At 37.0% G+C, this 15,051-nt stretch overlaps 1 protein-coding gene across 3 annotated transcripts in view; it reads right to left on the bottom strand.

The window, feature by feature from the left end:
• Positions 1 to 3,775: 3,775 nt before the first annotated feature.
• RBPJ (recombination signal binding protein for immunoglobulin kappa J region) overlaps positions 3,776 to 15,051 on the bottom strand; it is a 59,351-nt gene continuing 48,075 nt past the window's right edge. For 2 of the 3 annotated variants that reach the window (XM_015623959.3, XM_033513543.1), the window contains 3 exons: positions 10,757 to 10,912; positions 9,898 to 10,001; positions 4,733 to 9,091 (listed from right to left, as the gene is read on the bottom strand). In XM_015623959.3, coding sequence (XP_015479445.1) covers positions 8,776 to 9,091; positions 9,898 to 10,001; positions 10,757 to 10,912 — 576 coding nt within the window. In that variant the 3' untranslated portion in view covers positions 4,733 to 8,775. Of the gene's footprint in view, positions 4,652 to 4,732; positions 9,092 to 9,897; positions 10,002 to 10,756; positions 10,913 to 15,051 lie in introns of those variants that run through there. The other variant, XM_019006287.2, reaches the window with a different exon arrangement.

Genomic DNA, 15,051 nt, shown 5'->3' on the forward strand with positions numbered 1-15,051 from the left:
AAAAATTTTTAACTCGGTTCCAGTACAGTCCAGCAGTACATTTAATTACCATTACTCTGTTGCTTAATTTTCCCCATTTTACATCACCAGGTTTTAGAACAAAATGATTCCTAAGTTCTGGCCATCAAGGCTACATCAGGTACACAACAGAGGGATTTCATGTGTGTTTTTTTAACAGCCCATCCTCTTGTCCTATATGACTCACTCTCTCTCTCTCTCTCTCTCTCTCTCATGTATATGTCTATACAATTAGAAAGTTTTAGTCACATATACTGAATAAATTGAAAAACAAGGTAAATATCAACATTTTTAATGTCCACTCTAATATTACCAGCTGCAAAGAATTTGTTAAAACAAGTAAGTGCAAGTATAGGTGAGAGAAAGAAGTTAAGATTATAATATAAATGGGTATAATGGGCAACTGATTAATAGAGCTTTTTCAGATTCCAGCAGATGAATCCAAAACTACCATATTTCACACCTGTATCCCTCCAGGTGCCTGAGAAAATGTGATGCAAACAGAGATCTTCATATCATTTTTAAAAGATATGACTGCATGACATATTTCAATTTTCTCCTTGATGTGAAGACAACCCCATGTAGGTAATAAGCCTAGTTTAATGTTTCACCATCTTAAAATCCAGTGAGAGGAAAAGAAATTCTTTGTTTTCTAATTTAACACATTTATCTTGGTAGCCAGTATCTATTTTCTACAAGTTTACCTGTAAGCTGACAGTAAAAAGTTGTGCAAAAATAGAATTTCATAAAAATTTATTATTTCAAGCTCTAGATCTGGAAGATGTCCAGGATATAAAGAAACCCAGAAATATAGAACAACAATAAAAACTGGATAAGTTTGTTTTTTTTTTTCTTCGAATAAATAGCTTAAAATTATTGTTAACCTGAAGAATGAACCACTTGGTCAAAAGTAGAGTTGTATTTGAAAGTCTAAACACTCACCAATTGCATTTATCATCCCAAAATAAGGAATTTTCCTTGTCAGCATTATTTCTAAACTAAATGAAGAATAAACCATTTTTTTCAGACCACAGTTTCATTTGCATATCTATTAAATCTCCAAGGTAAAACTGTTCAGCAAGAAATTGACTTAAAAGTCCAAAGCTTTCTGAATGAGGACTTAACATCAGTCTCACGCCTGAGGTTACCACAGTCCAAAACCCAGACAGCTCCTTAAGCCCTGGAATGGTGTAAAAAGTATGGAGCAGCAGCAGGACTGTCACGGCAGATGCACAAGCCCAAACAAAGATTAATCCACATCAAATCCTTCAAAAATAGTTTAATTTTCTTGGATCTCTCTTCTGAAATTTGTCATAACTGGTAAGCAATGTCTACAGCACAGCCATGAGACATTTTCATGTGGAACAAAAATAAACCAAAGCCTGCCTTTGTTGAGAATGTTGTGTTAGCTATTTGGGCAATACCAGATTTAATACCTTTTCTTTTTATGGTTTCATAAGGCATCCTTGCATTCCTGCAGACTGCCAGCCTGTGCCACTTAGCAAGTGCACCTCACCACAATGCTGGAAATGACCGGGCTGCAGCTCCTGTGAAAGCAGAGCAAGGATAAAGAACAAAAGGACCACTCACTTCCTCTCCTAAAATCAGCAGGGGCTGTGTTAGAAACTGCAGACATCAAGATGCAACAGCTCTCACTGTACACTTAAGTTTGTTTGTTTTCTGAAACTGGCAAACAAGGAATTGCACAGAGCTACTCCAAACAGTGTGAGAAATTTAAAATTCTTTCTTTCAAAGGCAAAGCATAGAAACACTTCATCTTAGGACTAAGATGAGGACACTAATAATCAGATATCCTACTTCCTAAACTAATGATTTCTTTCATGTTAAAATCTAAGTCTCTCACATTTTTGGATAATTTCCAATTACATTTTTTAAGGCAGCAAATTCAGTAACTATGAACCCACCACTGCCTTTCCCAATTTTCACAAAGAAAAACTGCTGGCAGTAAAAGAACTAAAATGGAATTTGAAGCTCATCTAACAGAAAAAACAGCATGTTTATGAACACCATGTAGAGTTTAGTTCAGGGCTAACTATAAATACTTCTTTATCTGCATAAGCATGTATTGTGCAGCAGATTATGTCCAATTTTATTATAATTATCAAAATCAAGAAGAAATGCTAGAACAAACTATCTCATTAAAAAAAATAAACAGTCCCCTAAACTCATCTGGAGATTTTAAGAACTAAGTTTGTTTGTCAGCAGCTGGCTATTAAAACACGATTTCAAGACAGAAACATAGTACATATAGATCAGTTCTTCTATCTTTTATATGTGTTGAAGTTATTCTCCAAGCTATGAAGCTCTTGGAAGGACTCTGATAGTATGGTCTGCAAGGCTGTGGCTTCTGTATCAAAATCCTTCCTTCTCTAAAGGATGGCCAATAGATGGCAATCTGTTTGAATGCTACAATGCACTGGTATAGCAATGAACAGATGAATGCAATTCCTATTGGCTGTAAATGCCAAAGGCTTCAAAGTCAAGTCACTCTGGAGAAGCTAAAGCACAAAGAAGAGATGAAGGTAGGGCACAGAAGTAGCTCCAATAGCACAAGGCCCCATCTTGCCTGTGAACACACCCACTGGGATTCACGGAGGTGGAAATAGCCAATGTTTCCCAGTAAACATAGCAGCAAATAGAACAGAGAAGACTGAAGGTTTAAATCAACATAGATGAGGGAGCAACATGACACAAAATATAATTAAAAAGCAAAGGGTTTCTAAATTCAAAGGATTTACAACTTTACATGGCTGTGAATTGTGCCCCCCCCAACTGAAAACCCATAGATCTTTAGGGCCACGTCTGTAGAACCTTCTGCTCCATGTTATCTGCAAGCAGCATAAAAAACAGTAACATTTCTTTTGCTCCACCCCACAGTCTAGCAGTAGAAACAGCACCAAGACACGGCAGCGTGTAGTCTCAAAAGCTGGGAGTTCACCTTACTTAAAACCAACTCCTCTCCTAAATTATTCAGCAAAATTTACACATTCTGACAAAAACTGAAACATAATTAATGATCTGGAAAAGTACACATGAAAAATAAGGGAACTGAATAGCACACAGAACAGAAAATATCCAACTTTTAACTATCCCTTTCCATATTTGAAGGAGATGCAGAACCTGAAAGATGTCATCAGACAGTAGTTAATTTGCAAGTTTGCTTCTACAAAGAATCAAGAGTTTCTCAACTTCTCTCACTTTAGCATACATCATTAATGTCTATATTCAATACAGAAGTATTTTGAAGTAATATGGGCTGTAACTCCTCATGCTCCTTTTGATCTAACATTAAGCTTGTGCTACTGGATATCAGAAATAAATATTCTTTTTTGTGAACTTTAAAGGAATTTTAAAGGAGACACTAACTGAGCACACAGTTCTTTCTACCCTGCTAGGAGCATGCAACTGCAATCTGAACAGGGCACTGTGAAAGGCCAACTACTTGACCGAGTTCAGTAGTTCTGAAATGGTACATTGTAGATGTAAACACTAAATGCATCCTTTCCTCTAGTCCAGTTATTTCACATCACTCTCCTTTTACTCTTCTTTCTCTGGATCCTACTAGGATTTATTATTGAGACTACCTATATAGGTAATTGCCAAGGATTAGCTGAAGAGATGTTTCTTCTATCCATAGTTCTTCATCTAAGACCAGCATCAACTCTGGCAGTTTCTTCCAATAACACCAAAATTAAAGTTTAGCAAGTAACTATTCTCTTTGCAGAAACCTCAGATCTGATTTCTACTCTGTTCCAAAAGAATGGGTTTATTATTTCAGAAAATGACTGAAGGGTCTTGGAAATAGTTTGCAGAAATAATATCCATACTGCCCCTGTTCCAAAAAAGGAAGTTCTACAACTGTTGAGTTTCTGACTATTTTATGTGTCTTAATGGCAAACACCTGGAAGATGTTCCAGTTAAAAAAATCTGTAACCCTTCTATAAAGCTAGTGATTTTTTTGATGTTGTTCTCACCTCCCCTACTTAGGAACCACTTTTAGCTCCTTCACAGTCTTAAAGGTAAACTTGTAGTTCTTTAATCAGCTTAATACAACATTAGTTAGTACTGGCAGGCTTCTGCTATTCTGTATTCCCTCTCTGCCATGTCCACTTCCCATCTCAAAAACTTTATTGAAATGAATGTTGTGTCACCTGTGCTTATAAACTAAGAGTGAATAATTCCTAGCTGTTCCTTAAAGCCTTGTCAAAACAAGAAATAAGCTAATTTGCTGAGTTTCTGGCTCTAGTTATCAACCAACTGAATGAAATGTCAGACATTCTGCAACTATGAATAAGATTTAAAGGAGTCAGGTGCACTAGTTGCAAAAATGAAGTTGCTAAAGTTAAACAATTAAACACAGTTCATTTTTTCTTATTTAATAAATTATATAAAAAAGTGAAACTTTTTTTTTTTTTACAAATTATTAAAAAACAGTTTCTTATCTAACTTCAGCAATAATACAAGCAAAAATGAAACCAATTTATATTTTTGGGTGGACATTCCATATCCCATTTAAGTGGAGTCCAGTGCGCACAGCCTCACAAGTACTGATGACTTTTCACTCCCAGGGTTGGTCTTCTTTTGTGTTGCTCTGGTTCCATAGATGAACTCACTGTTCATTTGGGGGGGAAAAAAAAAAACCAAAACAAATGAAACAAACAAAAAACAAACCCATATTCCTTGGTCAACATTGAAAAAAACCAACAAAATGTGGCAAATTTCAACACCTGTTTGAACTGTAAGTACTTTTGTATCACCATACAGATGTTCAATTACGTTTGTCACAGCAACAGTAACATGGCATTTTATCTTTAGCCTCGTAGAAAAAAATGAAACCCGGTAGTTTATGCACATACACACACAGAGTACACTTGACAAGAACACTTTTATGTGGTTTACATTTCACTTTTATTTAATCCTCAAAACTGCCCATATTGCAGGGGTTTTCTTGATGAAATATGGAACTGAGCAATTAATTCTACAAAATTATGGTAAAAACTTGCTCATTTTTCTACCTTTATTGCTAAGAAACTTTACAGGTGCACAGTTTGTAAAAATAACCCTTTTAAGACTGAATGTATACACATGCTACAGGATTTTAAAAAATGACATTAGCATAGCACCTCCAGATGGGGCAAATGCAGTGCTGAACACAGACAGAATGGTTACGAAGTTAGAACTGCTCATTTATTTTACAGCTTCTAAAGGGAAGAAATTGTTCAGTCCTAAAAGGGTTAAGTAGAAACCCTAATATACTTCTTTTTCTAACAAAGCTGCCACTCAATCCCACAGTACAGTGCTTGAAAACAAAGTCAAAAGTCTGGCACAGGAAAGTATACACATTTGTTCAGTACTCATAAACACAGCTGCTTTTGAAAGAAAGCAAATAATATGGTTAATAACTGAAGAGCATCTTAGTTTCAAGATGGACATCTCTATGGAGTCATTTAATCCACAAGTGGGTATCTTACTTCCAATAGATAATTTGATTCACTAGGCATTAATATTTTCTATATGGGGAATTCACCAATTTGTGTCTTGAGTTAATGTCTTTTCTGGTAACCATTCTGATTTTTTAAGTCTGTGCAATGAAAACAAGTACAGCATACCATTATTAACACAGGTGTGGGATGCCCTCAGGGCAAATAATTAGGAAAAACATCAGCAGCAGATTATTAAAGACTACGCTAGTGTTGAATTCTGAAACGCAGCTCCAAACAACAGAAAACAGGAAAAGGCATAGCTAAATTAGAGCACTCACTTTGCTTCTTCTTCCTATAGTTGGAACTATAACAACATTCTGAACACAGACTCAATTTCTATGTATACAGAATTAACAGCAGACTTAACAGCTAGACTTGAACAGTTATAAGTTTCATACTGAAACATTCTATAAGTAGTTTTATCAAAATCTTGAGATACTGTTAATATAATGAAAATTGATAACAGCTCACAAGGCCAATATATGTAACAATATCACCCCACAGAAAAAGGTTCAGGAAGATAATATATCTGAACAACTGGACGTATTAACAACAGTAAGGACCTGGAAGACCATTTCTGTACTACAGAATAACTACTGGCAACAAGAGAGCCACAAGCCAAATGAAAAAATGTGGTTTAAAATGGTCTTGTAAGCAAAATATGCTCTTTTTTCACCCACTTTGCTGTAGTGTTAGAACAGCAGATATTAGGCTAAATCTTTACAAGTCAAGGGACAGTATAACTATCGGGCAAAATTACTGCACATAAAGAAAATGAATATAAAAAGTATTGCATTTATATGTAAAAAATTTAAAATAATGAGTATAAAAGCATGTGTCAAGTTCTGAAAAGCTATTTTAAATAGTCTTTGAAGGTTAAAAGGCTTGTTATGGTTTGCTTATCATGGTTTCTTGAATAACCTCTAAATCTGATATATGAATCTTGCTTATTTTAATTCTCAGTCTAATTAGTGATGAAAATCTGTGGCTCTTGAACTAAGCTGTACTGTACTGTAAGATATTTATGTGCTTTTAACAAAAACACTGTGAAACGATTCCCGCCACAACACAATAAACCAAAAATTTACAGCACATACAAAGGTAAACAGATTTGCAAGTCAATGCCAGTAAACAGTTTAAAACAGAGATAAGGCCACAATGAATCCTGCCCTTGGTCACTGAAATGGAGATGAGGTGAGGCAGCATTCACTAGTGCTAGGAACCAGCATCGAGACTACGTCACGGGAACACATTTCGTAATACAGAATAACAAGTATGAAGGCCTGTGGTAGAATACAAGCACATTTCAGGATGATAGTGGCACTGATTTTACTACTTTCTAAATATGCTTTATAACCAATTTCTTCCTTTAAACACACTGTTTTCACACATACAACGGAGCACACTAAAGCAAACAAGTAGAATGGAGCGTCAGAGTACACAAATATGTTGCAGAGACGATGCCTTAAAATGGTGGTGGGTGTTGAAACTGGAGTAAGTGGTCAGAAATAAAAACCCTATGAAAATGGTCAACAGGTAAGCCTGTAAGCAATGCACTGTAGGAAACCACAGGTTCACATTTACACAGCAGTTGTGACTTTTGCTTCAGGGTAGAGAAAAGGCTGAACACACCGTGAAATTTTGGCTTTTAAAGAAGAAGATCACACTGTCAGAACTTGCCCTACAAGTCTATGCCTAACTCTGTGACTACAAATTAACTACTGGGGTATACTTTCAAATACAAATGAAGCAGGCAGGTCTACAAGGAGGGAGAAAACATGGTAAAGTCAAAATGAAAAACAAACGCAACAACCAACAAAGTCAAAGTGCAAATGAGCCTTAAATTTATGCTGGAGAGAAGACTTGAATGTTGCACAAGCTGTTGGCAAAGAAAGGGAAACCCACAGGAAACAAGGATGGGAGGAGTTGACATCTTCATAGTGCTTTATGATTTCCTATTTGCCCATTTCTAAGTAATAAAATTTACTTCTAGTTATTACTGCATGATCACTTCACAATGAAAGCACGTTCTCAATACAAGTGTTACACAAATCTGGCCTAATTTACTGAACAGGATGATGAAAAACATGCTTGTTGTGATTCTCAAGTGATGAAGGGCATCACCTACCAATCCCATTTGTAGCACATACTTCTCATGGTACTTTAGTTACATGCCAACAAGACAGAAGACATGCTGCCAAATTAAGTTATTGGGAACATTCCACTTTTGAAATAAAACATTTAACTTACACTTAATACAAATTATGTACAAGATTAGAAAAACCTGAACAGATCCTGGAACATTTTCAGATGTAATATGACTGAGCAAGGAAGAGGGGGAGTAACCCAGTAACAACCCTTCAAAAACACCAACATATGCCTGTGACACGAACAATCATTAATATGACTGCTTGAGATGCCACTTTTAGGAAAAAAACTCATGTAATGTTAGAACCTCATGAATTATCACTATAAATACATATTTAAAAAAGAAAAACAGAAATAACTATTAACAATGACTGAAAACAGAGCACTAAAGTTAACATACATTGCATGTATTGCAGGCAAGGCAGAGGCATTTTTTAAAGCTTTTGCACAGACTTCATATAATCTTAAAAAAAATATGCTGGCCTTTACAAGGTTCTACTTGCTGAAATAAAAACAATTTCAGTTCATAAAAAGTCACAAGACTTCAGTTTAAAAAAAGGAACAGTTCCAGCCACAGACCAAAAATATATATTTTTTTTTTAAAACTGGAAGAGTATGGTAATTAGATTATACAAGCATGGTCAGGCTTGGAACCTGAATATACTTCAGAGCAAAAGCTCAGAGGAAAAAAAAAATATAAACTATTTGGTAACAAAAGTGTACTATATGTTGTGATACAAAAAAGGTATGGTGAAAATGTACCTTTTATACTAAAGCTTATACAAGTTCCTTGGTCCATAAAAACTATGTTGTGTTCATGTTTTCTAGTTTGCTCAACATGTATCCCAGCCACATTTTTGTTTCTTGCCCACTTAAAAAAACACAGCTGAAAAATAGATTTTCAATAAAGTTCTTATGTTTCGGATGTTGGTTTTTTCTTTTTTTTTATTGTGGCTTCTGTTTTTAAGATCAGCACTTGCAGGTAACAAGGTTCAAATCATATCACCTAAAATGGAAAAGTGTTTTCCCATGAAACCACAAAAATTGTTCAGTTCTCTTGAATGTAGCACAAAAAGTCAATTTAAGTCCAGACAAACAACAGTAGTTAGGAAACTACAGTTGCTGTAGATGATGTGACATTGGTGGGGTTTGTGCTGACACTTGTGTAACTTCCCTCACTGTTTGTGTTTGTTTCACTGGAAGCCATGAGGCTCGAGTTGGCTCTGAGGATTGCTCCAGCAGCACTGCAGTGTGGCCGTGGCCCTGGTTCCGGTGTGTATGTAAAGGTAAGGCTGGTGGAGTAAATTATGCCATCGTTACGGACCAAAGTTACTGGAACCTGGACTGGCTGTCGGACCCACCTCCAACCCTCTCGAAATGCAGAAATGTCTGGAACAACACAAAGCATGCTCTCTGCACATCTGAAAAACAGGAGAGTCAACTGAGTACAACATACTTAAATTGAAAGAATACAATAGAAAAGATCAGTTCTGTTGGAAGGGACCTACAACATTCAACTAAGTGCACACACTGACCACATCAGGGCTAACCAAGAGTTACTATCCTATTATTAAGGCTCAATACCCTTCATTTTGTTAAACACAGAGAGGTTTGGGGCATCTACAACCCTTCTAGGAAACCCATTTTAGTGTCTGACCACCTTCTCAGTAAAGAAATATTGCCCAATGTCTGGTCTAAATCTTCCATGGTGCAGCTTTGAACTATCCCCATGTGTCCTGGCACATGATAGCAGGAAGCAGAGCTCAGCACCTCCCTGTCTACTTCCCCTGCTCAGGAAGCTGCAGAGAGCAATGAGGTCACCTCTCAGCCTACTTTTCCCTTAACCAGACAAGCCCAAAGTCCTCAGCTAAAACTCATAGGGGCTTTCCAGCCCTTCACCATCTTTGCTGCCCTTCTCTGGACATGTTCCGGTACCTGAACAGCCTTCTTAAACTGGGGAGCCCAGAACTGCATGCAGTGCTCAGGGTGAAGCTCCACCAGTGCTGTCTGCAGTGGGACTAGACACATCTTTTGACCAGCTGCAGGCAGTTTGGCCTCTATGCTGCCAGACTGCATTGCTAACTCATCCTAAGCCTCTAGCAATCAGCACTCCTAGACCCCTTTCTGCAGTGGAGCAAAGTGTACACTTGGGTGTGTACACAGGGATACACTCTTCAAAGCACCCAGTAAAACAAAACCGCCATTAAAGTAATAGAAAATACCGTACCTGTACATGGTTTCAGCTTCCACATCCCCAAACCAGACACGTAAATTTGGAGTGAAGTTCTGTCCTGTGAGTTCCAACATTGCTACATCCCCACCACCATTCAACTGGAAATGGAGCAAATAGAAAAAGAAAATCCCCCCAAATATACATTATTAAGAATAAACACTCACCCCTTGTAAAAAAAAAACAAACAAGAAACCCCACCAACCAAAAAAGTCACAAACAAAACCTTCACATGCAGATAAGAACATTAAACCATTAAACAGTGCTGTTTTTATCAGCTGGACAAAACCAAAACACAAACACAATAGACACAGCTGAAGTATAAAGAAGTAACAGATCTAAAAGATATTGCCAATAATTTGATACTATGAATGAATTTCCAAGTTTTGATAATGGCCACTTAGAATAGATGTCAACAAGGCTTTGAAAACAGAGAACAAAATCTTTCAGTGACGGTGTTAGAGGAGCTTTAAGTTTTTCCTCTGCCAAATACTGGAGTTTTTTTTAGTAGGGCTCTCTTTGATCTATAATTGGCAAGAGTCAAAAACAATTTCTAAATAATCAAACACCAGTCCTAGGGATATCACTGCCATGGTACTTTCAGAAATAAAATTCTAATTGTATACAACAATATTAATATTATTTCTATGATGGATAGACTAATTTATTCTAAAATGTAAGTAAGAAAATTTATTACAACAAAGTAATTTTATTATTTATAAAGCTATTAAGACTGTTTTCCTACAGTATTTCACAAGATGAAGGTTAAATGAGGTAAGGACTTCATGAAAGCTACATGAGTGTAACAAAAATAATTTCATATAAAACAGTTTACTAAAACAAACCACCAACTTACTTGTAGACTTTCTACAACAGGCACGGGTGTCACTGGAGCATGGACTGGACCCATCCCCTCATAAAATGTGTATTCTGCTTTGTCTGTGCTAATGATTGTCCAAGAAGCTCCATCATTAATCATTTCTTTATTTGGTTCTTTTGGGCATGGAGTGGCCTTAGAGAGAAAGAAAAGTTTAAAATCTGATCTGTAGACATGTTTGTCAAGTCACAGACCTAAAAACCAACTCATCCAGTAATAACACCTGTTATTTCAAAAACACGTTTCCTTATTTTTTTTCTCTAAAGTATGACCTACAGAAACACTTTTCACATTTCACAAAAGCTTAGAAAACTAGTATTTGTGAGAGCACCATGACTCTCACCTAGAACACTGTCACCTTTCCAACCTTATGCTTGAGTTTTATTTTAGTTCAACTTTCAAAGTTTTAATGTTATTCAATAGGCATTAATAAAAAACTACAGCAACTAGAAGTAGCTGTTTTAGAACAGATCTTTTATTAAGGCAAAATGACTGAAAAAGCTACAGACTGAAGTGGAATACTTTTTATTAGTTATGATTTTTATCTGCTCAATTTTTTTTTCTTTTTAGCATTCTTCACCCTCCACAAAATGATAGAAAACAAAAGCTTATATATCAGTGTCTGTGCAAAAAGACAGAAGAGAAGCTGAAATGACAGCCTTACAAATTAGAATAATGGAATCAGAATGAGGTCCCTTCAAATTAAGCCAAAGGTCATCTAGTATCTCCCTCTAAATACTACTAAATTAGGATGGATGGATGGATGGACAGATGGATGGATAAACATGCAGATAAATATTTTTTATGGCAACAGAAGCCTCTCTGAACAATTTCACCACCTAGCAACCTGAAAGAAAATTGCATATAGGTTAAACACAGAAAAACTTGGGACAAAAAAATTCTAATAGCTAGATTATTTTTTCCTCCATTACTCTTTAAGGATATATTGCTATGTAACCATGACCTTCACTCTTCAAAGTGGCAGATAAACATCAATTAGCATGAATTGTCCATATCAGATAAGAAAAAAAAAAAAGCTGCATTTTCATGTGGACTCTTCATTCTGGTCCAATCATGTAGAAAGCACTGAAAACAGCTGGCAAAGGAAGCGTGTGACATGGATAGTAACTACAAACTCAGCATTTCTAAATGAAACTTCCATGAGAAACATATTCAGCTTCTGAATTACCAGCCCAGCTTCAAAAGAGGAGCCATCCTATAGGAACTGTTGTATACTGCTTTGGAGCATGACACCTTTCTTACAGACTGATTGCAATTCTTGTTGGCATGGAATGGTGTACTTTGAATCATGACAAATAAAACCATGGATATGAAAAAATTAACAACCCTGAAAAAGATCCTTGACTGACTTTTTTTCACATTTCCTAAGACCACGATGTGGAAGGCAAATTCCACAGAATTTGTTCTCAAAATCCTGTTACTATGATCAAGAATAATTTCAATAACACATTACTCCATCTGTTATAGAAATCTTCTAAAGGTTTCAATTCCTCTTCTAGAGAAGCATTCTTCCTTTTCAATTCCAAATAGGGATCCAGGGACATTTCTCACCCTTTCTTTCCTTTCACTCAATTTTCTCAGCAGGTGTCACTGGAAAATTAAAATGCCTTAGCATCATGCTTAGTACTCATGTACTGTCTTGCTTCAGCTGGAGACAGAAGTTACAACTCAGGAACCTAGGGTTGCCACTGACAGCTTTCTGAAACCACCACCTTGTTGTGCAGTGGCAGCTGTGAGTGATGACACAATGTTGGACACCATCAGAAACAAGTGTTGAGAACAAGCTCTCTGGTATTATTCTGCCAGTGTAAATCCCTTGTTCACCTAATTCTGTAATATTGGGTGCAGCTCTGGTCTCCCCATCAAAAAAAGCCGTGCAGAAAAGAAAAAGAGAAGGGGACAGAAAGGGCAACTAAAACTGTCAATGAGTGCTGAACTTCTGAGACAAAATGGAGAAGACTCTGCTTTTCCAATTAGGAGAGAAGAAATTAAGATGTTGATGGCTAAGTGAATGCGGAACTGCTGCTCACTGAATACTACAAAAGTAGGAATCACTCTCAGAAATTGTTACATGATTCACAACAAATACAGCAAACACTACACAGTGAACAAGACACCTCTTGAAATTTCTGCGAGAGATTACTGGAGAAAAGGAACATTATGAGGTAATGAAACCAACGTAAACAACTAAAAACTGACACTAAGAGATAAGAATCAGGAATACAGCCTTTCACACACCGTACAAGCAGTGTGGATGCTGGCAGAGTACAACCACACTGGACCACAGAACAACCAGATCCATCTGCTTCCCCTAAGCACCAACTCCTGCTGCTGCTGGTGGACTAGACACAGACATGGACTATGCACTGATCCAGTAAGGCACAATTTATAACCCCTTTCCATGCTCCAGAACATATGCATGTCTTGAAAGAGAGATTTGGCCGGTGCTTCAGCAACTGAATTTCAAGGTTTATGCTTATCAGCAGACTTTTTACAGCCTCTTTGCTTTAAGCCTCTATGGTCTCTACATAGGGCTATTTCCATCCACCCAAGAGAGACTTGTTGTCTTAAAGTTTCAGGATTTTGGGGAGTTGTTGTTGTTATTGTTGTTTTGGGACTTTTTGGGTAGGTTGTTTGTTTTTTTTTTCCAACAGTGACTGGTTTGTCTAGATTCCTGTTACAGGAACAGTATACACACGTTGTTTCCCTGGTCTTTGTCTTCTGATCCAAAAAAACCCAAAACAACCCAGATAAAACAGGATTTCTCTCCTGACACTGGCAGAAAGAGTTTATCTTCCACTGTGATTTCACCTACCAAAGCATGGTAACAGACTGATGTGCAAGTTACCAGATTTTATTTAACAAGTATAAGCAGCAGGTACCTACTCCATTAAAAGAATTTAGGATAGGGAATGTCCTTTGATCTAACTCCTACCCATGTAGAAAGTTCAGAGCTCTTATCAGACTGGGCTCCATGGGTGTCGCTGAAACTGAAGAGTGGTAGGACATCCTGACAGTCCCACAGGCAATTCCAGGATGATGAACTAAGGCAGCTGTCAAAGAAGCAGGAATTGTTTCTTCATTCAGCACTTCCCACACAGTACTCTAAGAATGATTAAATATCAGGCTGATCCTGAGTTATTGTAGTTCACATTGCACAGCTTTCTCTTCTAAATGACAGTCCATTCTCTTTTACAAGACTATATATTGACAGATATATATATATATATATATATAATTTTGACATATTTGTGTTTCTGCTGTGTGTTATTTGTGTTATTGTGTGCTGTGGATAAAACAACAGATCTAGTCCCTTCTGATCCACAAGTCATGAATATGTTTACTGATATAGGAACAAAGCTTCTCATATTCTCTTTTCCATTGTCCCAACTCAGGACAGAATTGAACTGTCTCTCTTCACCAAGCTTTCCTGTCCCTTCCCTTATATTAAGGGACATCTTCAATGTCAGCTTGTAATTTCCTACCTCTACTTTTCTTACCCAAGAAGGTATAGCTATTCTAACAAAGTCTTGAATCTTTCCCAAGAATGGCCACCTTCCTGAAGCACAGCATTATCTCCCAACACCTTTGTTATCTGAGCTGCCCCCAAAATATTTAAAGAAAATTTCAATATTTAGGTAGTCCTGAACTTGGTTTAAGTCTTCACAAAGTCACAGAATATTCTGAGTTGGAAGTAACCCACAAAGGGTCATCAAGTCCAACTCAAGTAAAGACTGAGTATGTTCAGGGATTGAACCCACCACCTTGTTGCTTTCAGCACCAAGCTCTGACCAGCTGAGCCAATGTCAGGGTCCTTGTTGGTCTGGTACGAATTACCACATGGAAGTGCTACAAGCATGCTAACAAACAAAAGACTAAAACCCCATGTTTTTCTCCACCTGCTGGAGAAAAAAAGTATTCCTGACACAGTTATACTCTTTACAGACAAATCAAATTTCTGTGGCTTTTCAAGTAACTGTGGGCAACTGCCACAGCTGTCTATGTTTACACTCTTCACCAAGAGCAACACACGGCAGCTCTGCTGAGTTCATCATGAAACAAGACTATTATCAATGGTATCATTTCCTATTTGCTGTTACCTAGAAAGGGACACACAAACAAGTGGTGCAGCTCCACTGGCATATGTCAACATGTTAACCACAGTATCACGATCACATGCACAAGTTTCTAGAGTATTTCCTTTTCCTCCATTGGAGAAACCAGAATTCATTTTCCAGACAGACATGGAAGAC

This window comes from Parus major, chromosome 4, assembly GCF_001522545.3.
Source record: "Parus major isolate Abel chromosome 4, Parus_major1.1, whole genome shotgun sequence".
NCBI classification, from domain to species: domain Eukaryota; kingdom Metazoa; phylum Chordata; class Aves; order Passeriformes; family Paridae; genus Parus; species Parus major.